Source organism: Achroia grisella, unplaced genomic scaffold (assembly GCF_030625045.1).
Source record: "Achroia grisella isolate CSIRO2021 unplaced genomic scaffold, CSIRO_AGI_Agris_v1 utg1179, whole genome shotgun sequence".
Classification (NCBI taxonomy): Eukaryota; Metazoa; Arthropoda; class Insecta; order Lepidoptera; family Pyralidae; genus Achroia; species Achroia grisella.
The window spans coordinates 123,536-144,956 of record NW_026712591.1 but is presented as its reverse complement, the minus strand read 5'-3'; the positions used below and the strand labels follow the sequence as shown (position 1 = coordinate 144,956).

Sequence of the window (21,421 nt, the reverse complement as noted above, 5' to 3'; positions counted from 1 at the left end):
TTTTTATTTTATTATGTACTACTTCTAATTGTTTGTATTTTATTTTTTCTCCTTTATTATTGTTAATATTGTAAATATTTATGACAATGTCTAAAATTGTGGTGATATACATTTTATGAATATCTTCATGTAATTATTAAGATATTATTCATAATACCTAAAATATTAGGTTAATAATAGCCTTTAATTCTGCATTATCGACCTTGGACTCCGGCCGCCCACGGGGTTGTTTTGCAGGTCGGAATTTCCGGAACCAAAAACGCACTCGGTTTCTTTTGCGACACCACCGCCATAAACATAATTAATCATTCAATTTTTTTCTGCAGCACTGGTACCACAGCGGAACTTGTACTTGTAAATTATGCGATATTTCAAATTTTCCCTTTCGTAAACAAAGTCACGTAAAGAAAAAACCATCGATGGAAAAAACATATGGATTACGATTTTCGAAAAACAATTATCATGCACTTGTTATATTGTAAATAGCTGTCTAAATTGGTATTCCTAACTAAAGAAGAGATATTTGAGATCAAAGTGGACAGTGCGACAAAACGCCAATTTCATATGTTGGGACCTAATATATATTTCGTTCGTTCGAAAGTATATTTTGTTGTAAAAAAAATTGTTTGATAAATAAAAAAATAAATGATCTAAAATAATTTAATTAGGAGCTTTTATTGTTTGTGTGTTGAATTGAAAATTTATTTGTACTTAAGTATATTATTACTGAATTGAGATGATAAGGAAGTTAAGTTGAGTAATAAGACTAACTACAGCATGATAATTATACTACCTATACGTAGTGATTTGTAATTTGTTGGTACCTTGGAATATTTAAATAATGCATTATCGATCACACCATCAGTGAAGCAACAGATTTCATACAGTCAAGGTGTCGTTTATATTATTAATCCTTAAATAAATTTTTATTTTCCAAAAAATAAAAGATATTAGAACATAATCATTGATTAGTATATTCTTCTACCTACGCTAATAGTGCAAAAAATGACAACATTTCTGTTTATGATTATTTATAATATTATGTTGTATAAATAAAAATGTTTCTGCTTTTTACAGATGAATAGTGTGTTATTAATAAGTGTATTTATTTGTATTGCTACGGCTGCATCAATATCAAACTATGCAAAAGATGATACGGTTGCGTATACCAACAACAACGACGGAAGCGGAAATTATGAATTCAGGTATAATAATAACATGTCTTTATTGCCCATTAAAATAAGCCCACTTAGGATAAATGCTTAAAAAGGCGGCCTTATCGCTAAACGGCATCTCCTACTGACTGTACCTACCTATTTTTATTCTACTCTTGCTCGTTGTAATATATTTTATTCATACTAAAATATTATAATTATATTTGTTATTCTTATAAAATTCTTCTTAATTACATATTAGCAATAAGAAAATGTTATTCATCAGATAGTACTTTCAGAGATATGTTTATAAATGACTCTTTCTTTCGCCTTCTTTTTTGCATATCGCCATTATAATATGCAAGCCTAATATATTTAATTTATTTATTTATTTCTGATATCCATCCATATTATGTTAGTAAACAACTTATTAACTATGTTAGTAAATTACAATGTTAATCCTTATTATTTTAATTCATATATCTGTATCTATTTGACGACCTAGGTGGTCTAGCGATCTAGCACACCGCTTTACGACTGATGGTCGCGGGTTCGATTCCTCGCACGGCAGAAACATTTGTATTCATGAGTATGATTGTTTGTATCGGTCTGGGTGTTTTCTATGTATATTATGTATGTATTTACAAAAAAAATATATCTATACTATGTACTTGATAACTGATACATATACGTATCAGTTAACTAGCTTTAACTAGCTTAACTTGGGTCTAGATGGCGCTGTGTGAATTGTCCTGTGATTGTTATTTTATTATTTATTATTATTGTACTAAGTGTTAGATTAATCTCTGTATTAATTAATCTAACACTAAGTATAAATGTGATCATTTTGTGTTATTTCGTGATATTTAAGTCACTGTTGCTGTAATAAGAAGTACTTAATATGAATTTATTTGACATAATCTTGAAGTTCTTGCAAATTACTCCGTTGTATATGTTATTTATTATAAGTAGATGTACTCGTATATACTGGCAAGCAAGCCAAAAAACTTCATTTAACAAGATAAATGTGGAAAAGTTTAGGCCCACTTTATACGCTTGTTACCAGGAGCTATTTCTGTAGTTTAGGAATAAAAACTATATCATATATATTTTAGAAAATTATGTTCTTGCAATAAATATCTTTTTAAATAAAATTATATATTCTTTCAACAGTTTTGAAACTTCTAATGGTATAACTCGTAGTGAGGTCGGTGAACTACGTAATGCCGGAGAAAAAAATCAATATATATTCGTCAGTGGATTCTATTCTTATATAGATCCAGAAGGTCGGGAAGTGAAGGTTTATTATATAGCTGACGAAGATGGATATAAGATTGTGCCTTCCCCGATTCCTGTCGTAAGTTCAAAATACATTAATAATTCATATTTTATGTTTTAAGTATAATATCAAAATGAATTAAGTTGATTAGGAGTTAGTTTAAACTAAATTTAAGACATACTGTTAAAATACTGATACCAATTAAGCGGACATCATTTGAGAGGCACTTAATCCTTCGGAATTGCATCGCATGATGCGTCAAAAAATAATGTGATGTGCATAGTGCTCTTCGTGCATAACGGTGACGGTTACAACATACCGTCAGCTTGTATGCCATTTCAATTCTATAAAAAATCGACTTCAAAATCCGTTGCGTAGTTTTAAAGATTTAAGCATACATAGGGACGCACAGACAGCGACAGCGACTTCCTTTTATACTATATAATGATATATTAAAGGTTTATTTTAAACTTTATATAAATGAACATCAAGGTATGTTTTTGTATTGTAACTGTAATACATATTATTATAAAATATTTTTGTTTTGTATAGATATTTTGTAAATGGCTAAATATTATTGTATAAAATCTCTAATATTATCTTAACTACTAATGAATAAAAATTCTATCTATTCTTTCAGATAACTCCTATAGCGGGTGCACCGCCTAGTGTTACAGCAACATTACTAGGATAACTAGAAAACATACATATACCTATTATTATAAGCACTATTTCTTTCACATCAGTATCTCCTTATTTAATACCTATTTAAACTTTCATGTAAACATCACCATCTAATTATATAGTTCTAAACTATTTTGAATTCGGAACTTCGTATATTGAATGTAGTCACAATGATTAAAATAAAATATATTTCTCAACAACTTTACAAAATATAGTGTAATTTCATACTTAGGTAGATATATACCTACACATTGATTAAAATAAAAGGTTATTTAAAAAAACATCTGTTTATTCTTTAGTTTGAAGGTCTCGTGTAGAATCTATCAAATGTGTTAATTTATTTTCACTTGACTGTTTAACTTTTTGTAAAACAAATATTTATTCATTATATTATATATTTAGTATTTATGCATCATGATATTAAACAGAAAAATTCCTTAATTTTTGAGTGCATAAATTTACAATGACTATAATTTGGAATCTTAGGAAATACAATTTTTTTTTGACAACGTAAAATTAAAATACTAGCACACAAAGTTGTTATATCTACCTTATAAATATATTGGATCCTTGTGTATATAAGTAAAATGAGGAGATTGTTAGTAATTACTATAATACTTTCCATTGATATCAATCCCCCACATTGAGAGTAATTAGGTCAACCGTGCAGTCCTCGCTCATAACTATCATCATTAATTAAAATTTATCACGAGAGACTCACGAAAGACTGACCTGGCTACCTTCATCGTTTATGAACCATAAAATATTATACATTTATTAAAAAAAACTGTTTAAAAGTTGGTGTAGAAAATTATGACTCTTTTTGGATTGATGAAATTTTAATATACATGTCAATACTTCCATAGACTATCCACCCACCGAACGATCCTTACCCACTAAAACCAAATACAGTCACAGTTTTGTGCGCTTCATTCAAGATTTCCTATAATTTTAATAAAAGTCATATTTATGCTAACCACAAACTTTCAAATACAGTCACAGTTTTGTGCGCTTCATTCAAGATTTCCTATAATTTTAATAAAAGTCATATTTATGCTAACCACATACTCGTACATTATAATATTATATATGCAAGCTATATAGGCCGATATGTGTTACTATGATGTATAAGCTATATCATTGTAGAGTGTAATTAAAATCTGTTTAATAGTTTTTGCCTGAAAAAGTAACAAACATCGATACATAAATATTTTGCGTTTATGATATTGGTAAGAATTATAAGGCTAACAAATTATCCCATTTCAAAATCCCTGGGCAAATACTTGAAAACACAAATACACTCCATTTCAGATACCTTACAAGATCTTCTTATCTTAGAAAACTTACCGTATGTTTGTCGATCATCTCTAGGATATACCACAATGGATCTGTTCTCATAAGATGTAGATGCCCCGCTCCTTTTTATTTAAATTTCCTTCTCAGTTGAGTATAATATATTCATAAATATAACGACAAAAATATTTGTTATTACAATCAAAATACGTTTCGTGTCTATTAATTTAACACACTGTATCATTATAATATTGTTGCCGGATTAAAATGTCATTGACATTTTCATGGACAAGTCCTTGACGTCGCATTGTTATATAAGGAATGAAGTCCAGACTTGATGTTCTCAAGGAACTGGATATAACGTGTAGACAGCTGTCGTGTAGAGACAGTGTTAACCTGTGCCCATCGTCGAGAATCATTAACAATTATGGTAAGTAGAAAAACTAGTTTATAACGAATTTAAAACTTGTTATACAACTATTCCGTATCTAAAAATGTATATAAGTATTACTAAGAGACCTGTGTGTATGCATGTGCATTTTTTAAATATAAAAGCTTCCTGAAATCCTTTGTTTATAGATCTTACAACAAATACAATGTTAGTTACAATATTAAATATATTTATAATAAACAGTTTTGTGTTGACGGAGATTTGTAAATATAATAAGATAATTATGAAAATATTTTGCTGCAGTGTATTCAAATGTAGTAACAAAAATTTACATTATTAGAATATTTCATGTTTACTTTTATTTGTATCATATAGGCACATTAAAGTACATGCACATTCCATAATATATATATATCAGTTTGCAATTTTGCTAAATAAATACATTATTTGTTTGTTTTAGAGAAGAGAAACAAAAATGTACTGTACCTTGGTTGCGGCTTTAACAATTGTTATCAATTTACCAAAAGGTCAAAGTAGCGAAATTAGCGAGGTAGTCTTCAACACAAATGGATTTGAAAGTTACAGTTTTGAGTAAGTATCCAAAATATACAAGGAAAAAGATTAACTGTATAATTCCAATTCTTGTAAATTATAATGTTTTCTAGATGAGTTGTATGGAAAAATATCAAGATTGAAATGTAAAGTATTTTTAAAACGTTTTCGGTCTCACACAAAAAGTCCGCAAAAAGACACTGAAAAATTAAGTTTCTATTTTATATAAAAGGCAGTTATATTTTATATTTATTAAGTCTATAGATTAATACACTTTATCTATGGTTTAATTTATGGTAATTGTCTGCAGATATGAAACCTCAGACGGTGCTTATAGAAGGGAAGATGGTGGTCTAAATTCTGACAGCAATGGGCTTGTGGTTCGTGGCGAATATGGATATATAGATAGCGGCGGACATCTCTACTCTGTTCGTTATGTGGCCGATGAAAACGGGTTCCAGCCTCAAATATATAAAGACGAAACAAGATTTAATGATAGAAGAATTATTTAACAATAAAAAAATATCTTGTTCGTTGTTATTTTATTTCCTTATACAATGTAAGTAATAACTAATGTATGTGAATGTCTTAATACAACTTAATATCTATATTTTTTTAACTTTCAGTAACCACTAGTAATTAGGGAATAATTCAGTGGTCACTGAATTATATTTATTTATATTATATAATTCAGAACATTATTAACTAAACTATACTGTGTCAAGTATTAATAATACTCAATATAATATAATATAATATCCATTTTTGACATTAGTATAAACTAGTATCTATTATAGTAGTACTAGCTTAAGATTTAAATTTATATATAAATAAAAATTTGTTGACGTTGGTTAGTTTCGGTAAAAGTCGTGAACGCCTGAACCAATTTGATAAATTTTGTTTTTGAGATATTTGTACAAGTCCAGTTTAAGTTTAATTTTGGTACTAAACTTTTAAAATAAAATTGATTAATTAATTTCTTTATTCCGATTTAACTACATGTATTTCACTTTCCCTACATTACACGTGAATTTACTACTTAATCATAAAACCTTATGTATTATGGAAGAAAGAAATCTTTAGGAATTTGTAAATAATGCTCGTTATTGCATATCATAACAAGGACATCCCTTCGAACAACTACTTTGAATACAAAAATTTGAACTGCTCAATTGACTCATTATTTTATACATATAATTTTAATGTCTCCTTTTCCTTTTCTCATACACGTATGTATGGCTGATGTAGTGACCACATTATCCTATAACATTATCTGGGGTTGCTGGAACAAATCTTTATTTAGAGATAAGCTCGCCCTTGTACATTACTTTTACCTTATTACTGTTAATTTTTCCTATGTGTGTGTACAATAAAGAATAAATAAAATTGTACTCACTTTGAAATGTATATGGATTACTTTGACTTAAAAGACAGGTTTTGTATTTATTCGATTAATAACAGTTTCTGTAAATATGAGTAAACTTATAAACTAACCTTTTGTAATAAGGAAACTAAGAGCTATACAGTTTTGGTACTAAATGTATTAGAGTGTCTAATGTCAAAATTATGAGTGTGTCGTGATTTATTTAAAAAAGTTATTGATATCATTTTATTCATTTGGTAATGTACTTTCGATATCGATTCAAGGTTTTTTGATATCTTTAATATATTTTTGATATATAGAACCGAAATACACGCTGGTGTACACTTGACACTTACAGCCTGTATATTATCGTTTATTATCAAGACAGACATTTATTTTACGTAGCTTGATATGTATTTGTAAGATTAGTCACAAAATATTATTCAGAACATACTATAAATATTTTATAATGAGTAAATATGTTACTTGTACTGGTATTTGGACACATTATTTGTTTACGAGGCGATGCGAAATTTGCCGATTATTTATTGTTGCAAAAGTAGTATATGTCCAAATATCTCAAAAATCTGAAGAGTAGTTCAAACAACTGTAAAGTATTGTGGAGATAAATAAAAAATGGAATTTTTACATCTCTAACATTTATTTATTTTTAAAACAAATGAATGCGAAGAGCGTTTGAAATTTAAAATAAATACAAAGAAGTTTTTATCATAGAGTAAAGAACTTAGACATTTAGGCCTGCCACTATATATCAATTTTAAATTTTTATTCTTCCTTATAATAGGATAATATGGCATATTAAGTAAATTTACAGACACATTACCTAAATTACAAAATAAGGCATATTGTGAATCTAAATAATGGTTACTACATTTTATATATTCATTTTTACAATATATATCATTAGGAAAAAGTTTATTTAATAATAAATTCATTCTTTGCATAATTCTTGTAAACAAATCATATACTTCAAGTTCGCTTACAAATTTGACATTCCGATACATTTTAAACTTATTATTTAAAATAATACCATTGTGTTGATGTACTTTTTCAATAAATGAATGTTTTGTGGTTGCTATAACATTGGGAATGGAAATATCTACATTCGAAAGTTTTTCTGAAATATTATCCACTGATTTGCGAGTATATGCATAGAATGAGTATAATTGCTCACAGATTTGCTGTGAATTTCCCCCGAAACAATATAACCGAAAGATGTATTCTGTAATACTAATAATGTTTAATATTGCCGGGAAGCAAAACATCCAAAAATATGTCCGCGGCTAATAATTAAGAGATACTGGAAGACCTGAAACGTTAAACGTGGTGTCAGCCAATATTACATTATTAGGAATTTTAATGTTACACGAATCAATTCAATGTTGGGGAATAGGTAAAGTAATATTATTTACAACAGAACAATTTACGGAAGTGGCATAACTCGTGTTTAAAGAACTTATATTAATATTTACGCCATCTTTGACCTGCTGCGCCTGTTGACCTATTGTCACGATCTTAAATTCATTTTTAAAAGGTGTAAAACCTAATTCTTTATCAAGGTTACGAGTAACAAACGAAGTTTGACTACCACTGTCCATTAATGCGAATGAACCTTACGAAAACTGCCATCACTAGCCTGTACATTGACTATGATAGTAGGTAACAAGATACTTGTATTTACAACAGTGCTACAGCAAGCAGTGCTGACAGAAGCAGTTGGTGTCTGTGTATCCTCTTCATAATGAAGAAGAGAATTATGACTTTTGCTACCACAATGAGAACATTTAAATTGATAATTACATTTTTTGTTTATATGCTTATTGAGGCATATCATACATAAATCATGTTTATTTACAAAACTTAGTCGATTGTCCACAGACTCCAACTTAAAACTAGAACATTTATATAATCGATGATCAGTAGCGGAACAAAATAAACAATTACATAATACAGGTTTAGTATTAACAAAATTAGTAAACCTTATCATACCCAAATGAATTTTGTTACCATTTTCGACCTTATTACTCTCTTCAAAACTGCAAGCGCTGCGCTCTAAAAACTTCAATAAGTCATCTAAAGTAGGAAGCTTGCTCTGATCACGTTCTGAAAAATACGCGCGACAAGTATACTGGTCCAACTTGCGTGAAATAATGGACACAAGAATCATATCCCATGCACCAACGGGTTGTCCCAAGCTGTCGAGGGCGCCGACGTTCTGCCGCACGATGGACACCAGCTCCCGTAGGTTGGCTGCTGTGCCTCGCGTGATAGATGGTATGTCGACTATATGATATATTAAAATATATTTATTACTGTATCTAATACAGTACTACTGTACTAATCTAATAGCTAAAAGCTTTTGAATATGATTCGTTAATGAGCGGATGACCATCAATCAGACTAAAAGCATCGCCGAAGAGATATGTTCGTAAATAAAATAGTTTCGGAATATTTGTAAGATCACAGCCGTTATCAATAATTGCTCTGAACATATCAATGAATGTTTTATATTTACATATATCTTTTCCATCATAAGAAGGAATCTCCAAAGCAGGCAATTTATTTTTTATGGATTTAGGCATATTGTCAATGGATTCACAGCGGGTAGATTTTAATTTCAAATTATTAATTATAGACTTTATACGTGATAAAACATTTAAATATAATTCTTCGGTATCGTTGAATAAATCACTTTCATCTGTCCCTTCAAGAAGGCAAATTTGTTCTTGCAAGCTATCATATTTACTATAAGCCATATTAATTTGTTCAATTCTCACCTCCAAATCCATAATGTCTATATTTACATTCTTCGATATAATTAGCAACTCTCGTTATCTTACCGTTATAATATGCTCTCGACCGCTTCAACTTTTCAATATTATCTTCTTTAGTCTCCATTTTTAACAAAAATAATAATATATATTTTCCAACAAGATGCCCGTGTTATAGACACAATCAAATATTACTTTGATTTGAGGCGAATTAAATGTGAAAACAATTAACTATAACGTAAATTGTTATATTGCACTGGTTCTAATATTATTAATATGTCGAAGGACCATTAACTATGTATAATATCATAGTTAAAAACTTGTGGAGATAAATAAAACGCCATGATGGAATTTTTACATCTCTAACATTTATTTATTTTTAAAACAAATGAATGCGAAGCGCGTTCGAAATTTAAAATAAATACAAAGAAGTTTTAATGTCTCGTACACATATTTTAAATAATATTTTAATATTACCTAAAATATTTACTATGCACATAAAATATGAATTACATGTTGAGTAGCCAGATTGTTTTCACATAGCAATGTAGTAACGAAATGAATTGATTACTTTGTGTAGGCAGGCGTTTAAATATTTGTATTGATATTATCTTACTTAACGCGAAAGTTTGAAAGAATGCATGTATAGATGGATGGATGTTTGTAATTACATATAAATAGCAAAAACTACTGAACAGATTTTGGTGAAACTTTAAAGTACTTGTAATTTAGCTTTTATAAAGGCTTTGATAAAATATTAGGCTATAATTTAAAAATATTATGTAAATTTAGCGAATATAATGATAAATATCAAATAAATGTGATAAAAACGAAGTTGCACGAGTTAGAGTTTATTTTAGAAGTACAATCATATTCCATTTTTAATCTTATATTTACAGGACTATCTCGGTATAGTAAATTTATGTCGAGATTTAGGCGCGTTTACGTGCGTTATGTGTTTTAGATTAGACTCACATGTTTAATTCAGATCATTGATTTAAATCTCTAGACTTTTTTCAACAGAAACACATACCGGCTCACATGACATTAATGACTTTTGTATCACATGAGGTAGCCAGAGGTATTGTGAAATATCGATGTTGTTGTGGACACAATGCTTCACATGGCGTCATTTTGTATTTTGAATCCGAAATAGCAGGAGGCGAACTTACCTGCCATCTCTGTGATTTTCTTTTATTTTATATCAATGTTTCCTTCATCAGAGAGTCCGTCAGAAATATAAAAAGATCGCACCTAAATGGTGTTCAGAGTGTTCAGAGTTCCAAGACGAAATGTAATGAGCCAGGACTAATCTAAATTAAGGGTTTGATCAAGTACTAACTTCAACTGATCAGTTTTCGGATCATATTGAAATACTAGCCTCTCGCGTCAAGTTATCCCCTTGGGGGTAGAATTAAACAAAATCCTTTCTTAGCGGATGCCTACGTCATAACATCTACCTGTATGCCAAATTTCAGCCCGATCCGTACAGTGGTTTGGGCTGTGATAGATCACTATGTCAGTCACCTTTGAGTTATATATATTTAAGATAGCGATTCAAAGAAATGCTAGGCCATTTTATTAGTATATATGTATATAATATATAGAGAATGCATTACCATAACAATTAATATTTTATAACAACGACAATTTACAATTTTATTTGTAAGTAGTATCTATAATATATTATTTTAAATAATATAACACAAGACAACTAAACAGTGTATTAAAAGCTTATTATTTACATTTAATGATGTGTTATGTACAATGAAAAAATATACCCTGTACATCTCTTATAGGTATTACAACTAACTTATAGCTTAGAAATGAATATTTAAATCCTAAACAATATTATATTTAAGCGTTTTATGCTTTTTACAATAGAGAGCGAACAAATTAAATATTTATACTCATATATTGGAAATAATTAAAAAAAGGAACTGAATACATAGATACATTACATACCAATTACTGTATCTAGTCATCAAGAAATATAATATTAAAATAAAAAACATGTTTGGTTGTTTGTACTAATAAAAGTAAGTAAAGTATATATATACTACTTGTACTTATACCTACTCAGAAGTTACTACTTACTACTAATAGTATTACTACTTAGATACTACATTTTTGCAAAACGCGTGGTTTTTTGGCATTTTATAAATCAAGAAGTAATAATTATTTAAGTCGTTTTTTAATTACTTACACTGTACTGTACAGACTTATTTTCGATTTTTTTTTTCAATTTAACCTAACAAAGAAGCCGCTGCCGATGGAGGCAAAGCTCCTGGACCCTCTCCTTCTTCAGGCTGGTACCCATTCTCATCAGCAACATATTTCACGACTCTTAGTACACCATCGGGAGCGACGTAAGAGTAAAATCCCCTAAGTACGACGTAAGCATTTTCAGTTCCTGCATTTCTAAGTTCGCCTATTTGTTCATGTCGAGTGCCGTCAGTCTGCTCAAAACTGTAAAAGTAAGTAATAATAGGAAATAAGCAATAATACAATTACAGTTATTTCATTTCTTATTGATTCTAAACATTGACATGGTACATTCAATATTGATTATATCTTAAATAATATTACTTATAATATAAATATTAAAGACTGATTTTTATTTGTGTACAAAAATACATTAGTGTATTAATGAATATATACCATTATACCATTTCAGAAAAATCATTCTTTGAGATAAAATTTACGATCGATTGTAATTAATATTTTTTATTATAATTAATATATTACTTATGATATTTAAATGTTCTAAATTATACAAAACAAATAATAATTTGTTAAAAAGTGTAAGTACAATTTTTAATAACTTACAAGTATCTGAAGTTGCCAAGTCCAGTGTTGTCGTTCTCGTATCTAACGATATCTGCTTGCTGTGCGACTAGAGATCCAATCATCGCAGCGAAGAATACAGCTACCTATAATAGTATGTTCGATAATATGTGTAAATTATCTTCTAACGCTAGATTTGTATATCTTACTTGTTTATGTAACTACTAGCATTTCGTACATAGTTTTTTTATTGTAATTCGAATGAGAAGCAAGTTGATGGCCTTTTTTTACCTTTTTTTTAGATCCGCCCTCCCTGGGTGGAGGCAAAAGGGTAGTGTGAAACTCCTACTCATTAAAGACTATACGGTATCCCGACGAAGCGCTTATTGCCGGAGTCGCAGGATTACGATGTCACTCCACCACGACTCCGGCGGCGTCGTCGCGTCCGTCGGCCCGCTTTAGTGTGCGAAACTTACCTCAAGTGGCAACACTTTCTCAATGATTATGTTAATCAAAACCACAGAATTCACGTCCTGAGAACTGAGTTGTCATGCATTTGCATCTCGCAATTGGAGTGTCCTATTTTATCCTTTAAACTGTGCTTACAATTAGTAGTTATTATTTTATGATTTACAAATTCAATTTATCACGATGGTTTCCAGCACGACACATTAGCAATGGGGTTATCAATCAATTAATTACAAATATAAAATTTAAATTAATTGTGAGCACACAATAGCTAACAATTAATTAAAATATAAAAAAAAATTATAAAGCATTGGGACAAAGCAGCTTGCGACTCACATGGTAATATAGTAAGTGATTACATCCACCCATATGCACCCGAAACACTAGTGGAATTTAAAGTCATTGTCGATCTTTTAAGAAGAAAATGGGAGCACAGTTAAACCGTCTTTAGCGGATATGTAATGTTATCTTATTTGTGGCCGAATTAAACTCCAGTTTATTGACAACTCCTTCGAGACCTAGATTACAGTATACCTATACTACAATAATAATTCTATAGAATTTTTTAGCGATCATAAAATCTAAAATGGCCACCATGGTTTCTAATAAAATGTTAACTATCTACACCTACGAAAGTTGTTCGCAAAGTTGGGAAATTGTGGTATTATTTTATGAACATCGATTATTATAATTCTGAGGACATATTAACTAATATGGTGTAGGTCAAGTTCCATGACCAATAATATTTACTATTACAAAATCTCTTTAGGTGCCCACATAAAATTAAAGGTTATTTATTCATTACACAATATCAAACACAATTCGACATAATAATTTTTTTTTTATAGATAAAATGATTTTAGTATGTTATATGTATACACGGCTGTAATATACGTGTACCTACTATGTTAATAACGAATTCAAAGTATTATAATTATTAATGAGTAGATTCTTAACATAATATATAAATGACATTTTTTAAAACATTTACGATAAAAAAATCCTAATCCTAATTGCACCTATAATTTAAATTTCCTACTCGAGTAATAACATTTAAATTTAAAACAGGTAACACTAATAACACTTTTAAACAATAATATCAACTCTAAATTTAGAAAATAAAAATTATCACTAGATGTCGCTGTACATTTTTTAAATAAAAACATTTGAATTGCATATGAACAGAGAAATTATAGAATATCCACATTATGATTTCTATTTAAGTGTTTGCTTTATTTAACAAATTCATAAGTTGTCTTTTGAAATTACTGTATCTAGTTGTACAACCGAAAACAAAAGTTTTGAGTTATAAAAATTGGAAACTTATTAAATAGTCTCTACCAACAACGCTAAAGCTATAATTACATTAATTCATTGTACTGAACATGGGTCGCTGACCTGACGGCGCGGGCGGCATGACGTTGCGACACATTCTTCAGAAAACGCAAAAGTACAGTTTATTATTCATTAATATTTAAAAAAATTATTATTTTTCAAATAAAATTCATTCATGCTATTTCTTGTTAAAAATAAAAACTAGAAGCTGAATATGGAAAGAAAAAGTAGGAAAAGAACGAAAAGTACTCAATTGAACTACTACTTTAATTATTAATACTTAAATATTTGATTTAAATGTTGAGTATTTTCAAAGATAGATATATAAAAATTATTCCAAATAGAAAATTAGTTTTCAATAAAATACAACAGCCAAAAATGTTTTAATATATTAAAAAAAATATATAATATCGGCGGTTTCAAGACTATCAAAATTAATTTCTTCATTCGTAGTGTATATAAATAGGTAGTAAGTACTATAATATTAAATTATTATCTACATTTATTAATGAAATAAATGCAAAATTTTGTAAAATGAATTAATATTTAAATTATGGAGTATACGCACCAGTTTGTACATTTTGTTGAGTTCGTGTGTTAACCGAGGTCGAATAAAACACTATGATGTATTAACCCGCATTCTATCGTTTATATAGAATTTGTACATATTTGGGGTCACACTAGTGGTCAAACTTTGTGGTCAAACTGATTTAAAATTGAGAATTACTGTTTGCACTATATTATACCTACAAACTGTTCGTGTGTAGTAATAATCATATTACAGTATTGACGTGTAAACAATCAAAATATTATATTTACGTATTAATTAATCTAAAAATTATTAATTTTATTATCGTATAAGATATTTTGGCTTAAGAACATTAAAATATTTAAAAATGATATCTAATCAATTATAATCATTATTGTAATCTATAATATATTGTTAATCTGTAATATATTATTAATTATTAGATCAATTAAATAATAAATAGTAAAATGTAATTTTTAAGTTCCATTAAAGAAATATTATCACCATTATTATGCTTAAATTTTATAACATGTATTAAAAATAGTAGTGCATGAATGATGTACTATTTACAGCTCTTTATGCACTCATATTAAATTATATTAATCATTGATTGATTTAGTTCTATAAAGAAATATTTTCTATTAATTATAGAAATATCCGTAAGGTTGTGTATTTCCTAATATGTATTTATATATAGGTTTATATTTGTGTATGTATTTATATATATATATAAATAAATAAAAGAGAAATTGTGCACCTGTCTTCTCTGTTTATTCTGCAACTGAGAGTTGCATCTAACTCTCTGTTGTTTTACCAAAAGGTAAAACAACAAGTTACATAATATTAAAATGGAATAAGTTTCATAAATTACAAAAATAATGATTGAAAACAACAAGTTACATAATATTAAAAATGGTTTTAATCTATCGTAAAATCTATCGTAACTGTAATAAAAAGTAATATTTGCATCGCATTGTAAATGAAATACACATAAAAAAATATTGAGATTGTAATGTATTTTACTTAATACCGTGTTATATGACATTGACTTTGATAAAGATAATAAAAGTAAGTTACGGATTTGTATCCATTCACTTACTAATTCAGAAATATAATATAATACGAATTCATGAATATCATACTTTATTTAAACAACTTTCTTCTTCACTGCCAATCTGGCTACTTTTAGTAATATACATGCATTTTTCCCGTGTTATACCAATATATATTATTTATTTCCTAATTCCATGGGGTTCATTTTTTGTTATATGTATATAAAAAACAACAATTTAGATAGTAACTTGTGATTTATGTAGTACAATATGTTCCTCAATTAATTAATTTTAATGATATCTAAATTGAAAGATAATTATAATCCCGTAACAATTTTGAGGAAATTCTCCTTGAAATTTATTTTTTGCTTGATGTATTTTTTATACCATATATAGGTGACAAACAAGTATACGGCCCATCTGATGGTAAACGGTTTCCGTAGCCTATGTACGTCTGTAACAGCAGGGGTGTCACGTGTGCGTTGCCGACCCTTAAGAATCCTTAATATACCCTTCTTGAAAAACCCCTGTATGCTATAGTACCGTGATATTTTTTTTTTATTTCTTATTTTAATATAACGAGATCTACTTAGCTTTATTATCAATTTTAATTTTACTATTGTGCATATCATATTGTATAATAAATAAATTTGTTTTAATTGGATTATTTAGGTACAAAAAGTATCAGTAGTCATTCACTAATAAAATTCAAGAAGTTTCTGTGTCATGTCATGATATTTCAATCACTTAGGAAAATATGTTTTAGTTTTATTTATCCTTACAATCCAGTGCAGGGTACAGGTTTAGTTGAGAAGACAAGACAAGAAATCCAGTTGTAATTCTTTTTACTCTAAGGATTTTATTCTTATAACTTTAACATAGCAACTATTATGCATTATAATTGTTGGGTAATATACAAATTTAATAAAGTGATGGTAATTACAGCAGTTTTCTAATAATTGATTACAAATTACTAGAAAATATTCTTCAGTATACATGCATTCATTTCATTCAACAGTGCATCAAAGAAAATTACCACATAGCGAGTATAATAAATTTCTGTCTATTGATTATATAAATATAAAGCAAATATACATTTCAAAAATATTATTATATAATCATGCGTAGGTCAAAATGTCAAGGCGATAATGACGACATTCCAATTGTTACGCATTTCCCCTACTTCTGCCCCGAAGCACATTGTATGACGTTGTTACAACTTTAACATGTTCATTAAAGACAACGTATAATTTAACCTAAAGTGCCATACATATCTGTCATTAGTAGTTGCAAATACTTAAGTATGACAAAGCTTTAATGATTTCGGTTGTCAGCAGCGATATTGCTGATCGGTATATTAATTACATAAGTATATCTTACGGTTTGGCAAAATCACACCTATTTTTATTGTCATATTAATTTTCTTACAGACAGTCTTTTAGTTTATCATTACATGAAATTGACATGTACATGAAACGGCAATATATTATTAAGGTGTCCGATAGAAACACATTTTGTATCAGCGTCTCAGGATACTTCCTTTTCTTAGTAGTGTAGTTTACATAACGTTATTATTAATTATAATTTTGCATATAAATTTTATTCATCTTTATTTATAGACTCGCTCTTCTAGTGTATTTCACATTTAATATATTAGAAATCCTACTGTTACATCTTAAAAAAAAGTAGTATTGTTTCCGTAGTTAATGATGAAATAATGTTGTCTGCCTAGACAGTATACGCTGGTTGAATATGAGTGAAGAATGATGATGTAATTATTTAATCCACAATGATGTATCCATTATCGGGACCGCGTGGAGATTCATCAGACAGGGAGTTTACAGACAACCGCCTTCCCTGCACTTTTTAAGGAGGGAGGTAAAGTACCTACATAGTGGAAATGGAATGATTATTTAAATCATATTTTTGGTAGAACTGCTGAGAGTTGTGCTTCTAACATGCTTAGTTTATTTATAATATTTCTTGGATACTTACTTTAGCTCTCGGATCTCGAATTTTGATCATAATACGAAAAAGGCTGTATTTTTTAAATATATCTTTACATAATTTTACTTTAATTATAAAATACGTTATTTTTACTTACGTATTTATTACACATACATGTAATTAATAATAATTGAAATTTAGTAAGCATCGTATATATTATAATAAATAAGGCAATTCCGCAGTAGACTCATTGTTGGCTCGTGATTTAAAAAATGGTAAATAAATATTTTATTCACCATTACATTTTTCATATTATGAATGCTTGCTTTATATATATAATACTATAAAGAAATCAATTATCCATTGCCGAGCAGAGTGGCTACCACTGCAGGAGGTAGAGTTTTAACTAAATGCTCTCTCTTATCATCGGCTGCATATAGCATGTGATATTTATCTTCGTCGTCGTCACTGATAATAGATGGATTACAATTATTACCTCTTCTCAAAATACATGTTCCATCAGGTTGAGTAATACTGAAAATGTTTAGAAATTATATAACTAATAAATAAATATTATATTACTAAATATTTATAATGTATATTTATAGTAAAAATCAAAGTAGTGTAACTTTTTTATTATATCTTATATTAAGTATATTTTCTTATTAATGTTGATATAATGTTACATATATAACATATATAAGCAACTATATTTTACTTTTAAAAAGAATCTATTTCAATTATGTCACAAACAGTACAGAGTAATATAATTAAAACATTATCAAAATTAATTTCAAATGAATTCGTTTTATAATATTAATGTTCGGTTTAGAATATCAATATCTATTATATTATATTCACACTTACCTGCAACAGTAGTTTGATATCAACTGCGAATTGACGCTGACGATGATTAGAATCAAACATAACGTGAATAGATGAAAACTAATTAACTGAAATTATTAGTTTAAATATTATACAACTTATTATAGAGTAGAAAAACTTAAATACATAACAATCCACTGAACTAACCATTTTTATGTAGCTAGTGAAGTCGGAATAAGGTTTCGCATTAGTTAGAATTGGTATACATTGCCTATAACTTTATTGTAGACAATTTACGATTTATATATAAATTTTAATATGTATATATTTACCACAGCATTTACTTACATACCTTCAATTTTATGCATTGATAATTCTTTTTCATGCTACTAAAAAACTATTTGAAACGCATTCATATTGTATTAACTATCCACAGATTATTAATCTATACAGTAGTATTAACATGCAGGTAAAAATAAGTAACTATGCACTTTTAAAAACTCCTAATAACGAACTAATAAAATACATAATAATTTTATTTATATCTCAGTCAGTTACTATTAAATAGTTAATTTTATGTAAATTTAAACGAGCTAACCGTTTTTAAAACAAAATTTAAATTTTTGGCTCTATTCTAATTAGTAATCATTTATTTTGGGACAGTGTGGTAATAAAAAATATTGGAAATCCTATAGACTGGCTGTGTATAACCATACCTAATCAATAATCAAGACTAAAAATTAGATGAAATAAATGGAGTATTTCATCAACATTAGGAATGCTCTTATTCATGTCGATATTGTGCATGCAAGCATGACTTGTCAATCATACGTAGTTAATTTATTCATATAAATCTTTACATAGAATAATGCTCTGATTTTGTCGTGATTAGTTCAAGCAATAAGCCATTTCAAGTTTTGATTGTAAAATCTAAATTGAACGTGGTCATGAATATTGCTCGGTATTGAGTTTTATACCTATATATTTGAAACAGTAATAACAAGTAACTTACCTGGACCACACTGTTTTGTAGAACACATTACATTTCTATTTTTCAAAGATAAAAATAATATTTATCTAATTTTAGTAAAATTTAAAATTGTATTTCGTAACGAAAAAATATAACCTAGCGCTAGTATTGACGTTATTTTACCTTGTGTTGATATTGCATACATAATACTCATATACCATAAACCTATGAAAATGAAATAGCGAGAATTAATTTAGTAAGTACGTAAAAGCTACATTATTATGTAAATACATGGTTTTAATATAAAACTAAAACATTAATATAACCAGCTCGCTCTTAATAACACTTCAATTGAGATAAGTTCTCTATCTAAATGGGCTCAAGGCAAAAACAAAAATTTTATTACCAGAGATTGCAATGATGCTCATCTTTTTAGTATCTTTCGATATTGTTATTATTATTGTAATTAATAAATAGCTACTCAAGATGAAGGTGATATTATTATATTCAAATATAAATTAAATTCTCGTATTTTATTATTGTATTGATTTGATACGATTAAGCAATTTATATGGCTAAAAATAATTTCAGTAGCACGTTAATTATTGAATATAATTCCTCCATCCATATACAATATATTTTTGTTTTACTTAAAAAATGACATAAAATCTTCTTAGGTATTATGGTCAGTAATTTTGAGAGATCATATCACACCTTATTTAGTCTGAAATAATACATTGAATTTACATAGTGTTTTGTATACAAATATAATACTTATAATACAACAAGTTAAAGTATTTGTATAAAAAAGCTATAGTAGTCAAATAGATTTTTATTATTATTATATGTATACATGTAGGAATGAATGCCTGCACATCTGTACATTAAAAAAATATTCTGTGACATGTAGTTGTAGTTACCTCTACAGTCTGTATATAATAGTTCCATATTCGGTATTTTTACTAACAAAAACAAACAGCATTGTTTTGTTCCGCCGTTTCAATGAATCTTGATGTAAGACATCCTGCTACCAATGAGATTCTTTGTTTTTTAAATTGCGTAACATTTATACATCATCAGGCAATTGAGTAGCTATTGACATCTCGTGGACCACTCATGTATCTTGTCTATTTAAAAGAAGTATACAAATTTCATAATGAAGTTAGGTGTCAACGTTTAAATTAAATTGAAGTAGGTACTTGGCCACTTCAATTTCGAAACATCTATTTATTAAAGGTTTAACACTTATTGTTTGACATTTGACACAAAATGTACTGGTAAATTTAGAATCAGGAACTGTATAATAAAACTTAGCCAAATGCTAAGAAGGAAAGATAAAAGATTCGCGCAGTTGAATTGGAGGAGAATACCTAGCCTTATATCGTTTATTAGCATTAGAGCTGCTATAAAAAATATCTAATCTTCTATAGCTACATTTAAAATTATTGAATATTGTCACTTCTATATATACTGAAGTGTGTTTTTCTGTTTGTATATTTGTTCTCGTTTCACGGTTGAACGATTTCTAAATTATGACAAACATCGTTTTTTTGGATGTCTGGAAAAATATTTAAATAGGGGTGAAATGGATAATGAAAGATTCTAGTAACTTAAGAAATCAATCATTTCTTAAGTTAGAAATAATTATATGTATTTCTCGCTATAAAAACAAAATAGACTACTCACAGTACTAACACTAAACAGATGATGTCACGGATATTAGTTTGTATTTAAATAAATATATTATAATCTAAATATTTTTCAGGCGGTTTCGTTTATTTAAATATAATAGGTGTTTTATGTGAATGGCCATTAAAACATTAGTATTTTACATTACATATATATAGAATGCTAATGTTATATATGTGATACCAAAAGATATTCAGTACTTAATAAAAGAGTATACCAGTTAAATTTCATGCAAGTTCTTTTCAACTACTAGCTAGCCGAATTGGACGATTGGACCAACTGAACTGGCATAGAGATAAAAAATTATAACG

At 28.2% G+C, this 21,421-nt stretch overlaps 3 protein-coding genes across 3 annotated transcripts in view; 2 read left to right on the top strand and 1 right to left on the bottom strand.

The window, feature by feature from the left end:
- The first annotated feature begins 868 nt into the window (after positions 1-868).
- LOC131853252 (endocuticle structural glycoprotein SgAbd-5-like) lies at positions 869-3,379 on the top strand. The gene is made up of 4 exons (XM_059204098.1): positions 869-892; positions 1,078-1,205; positions 2,328-2,511; positions 3,074-3,379. Exons 2-4 carry the CDS (start codon positions 1,078-1,080, stop codon positions 3,125-3,127), a joined length of 366 nt encoding a protein of 121 aa, XP_059060081.1. The 5' UTR covers positions 869-892; the 3' UTR covers positions 3,128-3,379.
- An 848-nt stretch (positions 3,380-4,227) lies between these two features.
- LOC131853126 (uncharacterized) overlaps positions 4,228-21,421 on the top strand; it is a 37,806-nt gene continuing 20,612 nt past the window's right edge. Inside the window, exons 1-5 of the mRNA XM_059203944.1 lie at positions 4,228-4,840; positions 5,262-5,392; positions 5,664-5,845; positions 7,103-7,135; positions 16,942-16,955. Coding sequence (XP_059059927.1) covers positions 4,838-4,840; positions 5,262-5,392; positions 5,664-5,845; positions 7,103-7,135; positions 16,942-16,955 — 363 coding nt within the window. The 5' untranslated portion in view covers positions 4,228-4,837. The remainder of the gene's footprint in view (positions 4,841-5,261; positions 5,393-5,663; positions 5,846-7,102; positions 7,136-16,941; positions 16,956-21,421) is intronic.
- LOC131853262 (endocuticle structural glycoprotein SgAbd-5-like) lies at positions 11,746-14,698 on the bottom strand. The gene is made up of 3 exons (XM_059204109.1): positions 14,667-14,698; positions 12,338-12,441; positions 11,746-11,977 (listed from the first exon to the last, which is right to left on the bottom strand). The coding sequence occupies exons 1-3, from the start codon at positions 14,676-14,678 to the stop codon at positions 11,755-11,757; spliced, it is 339 nt and encodes a 112-aa protein (XP_059060092.1). The 5' UTR covers positions 14,679-14,698; the 3' UTR covers positions 11,746-11,754.

Coding starts and splice junctions, on each gene's coding strand:
- LOC131853252 (XM_059204098.1), top strand. CDS start 1,078: ATGAATAGTGTGTTATTAATAAGTGTATTTATTTGTATTGCTACGGCT. Junction 1,206..2,327: donor AGCGGAAATTATGAATTCAG/GTATAATAATAA, acceptor TTCTTTCAACAG/TTTTGAAACTTCTAATGGTA. Junction 2,512..3,073: donor TGCCTTCCCCGATTCCTGTC/GTAAGTTCAAAA, acceptor CTATTCTTTCAG/ATAACTCCTATAGCGGGTGC.
- LOC131853262 (XM_059204109.1), bottom strand. Junction 11,978..12,337: donor CTTGGCAACTTCAGATACTT/GTAAGTTATTAA, acceptor TTACTTTTACAG/TTTTGAGCAGACTGACGGCA.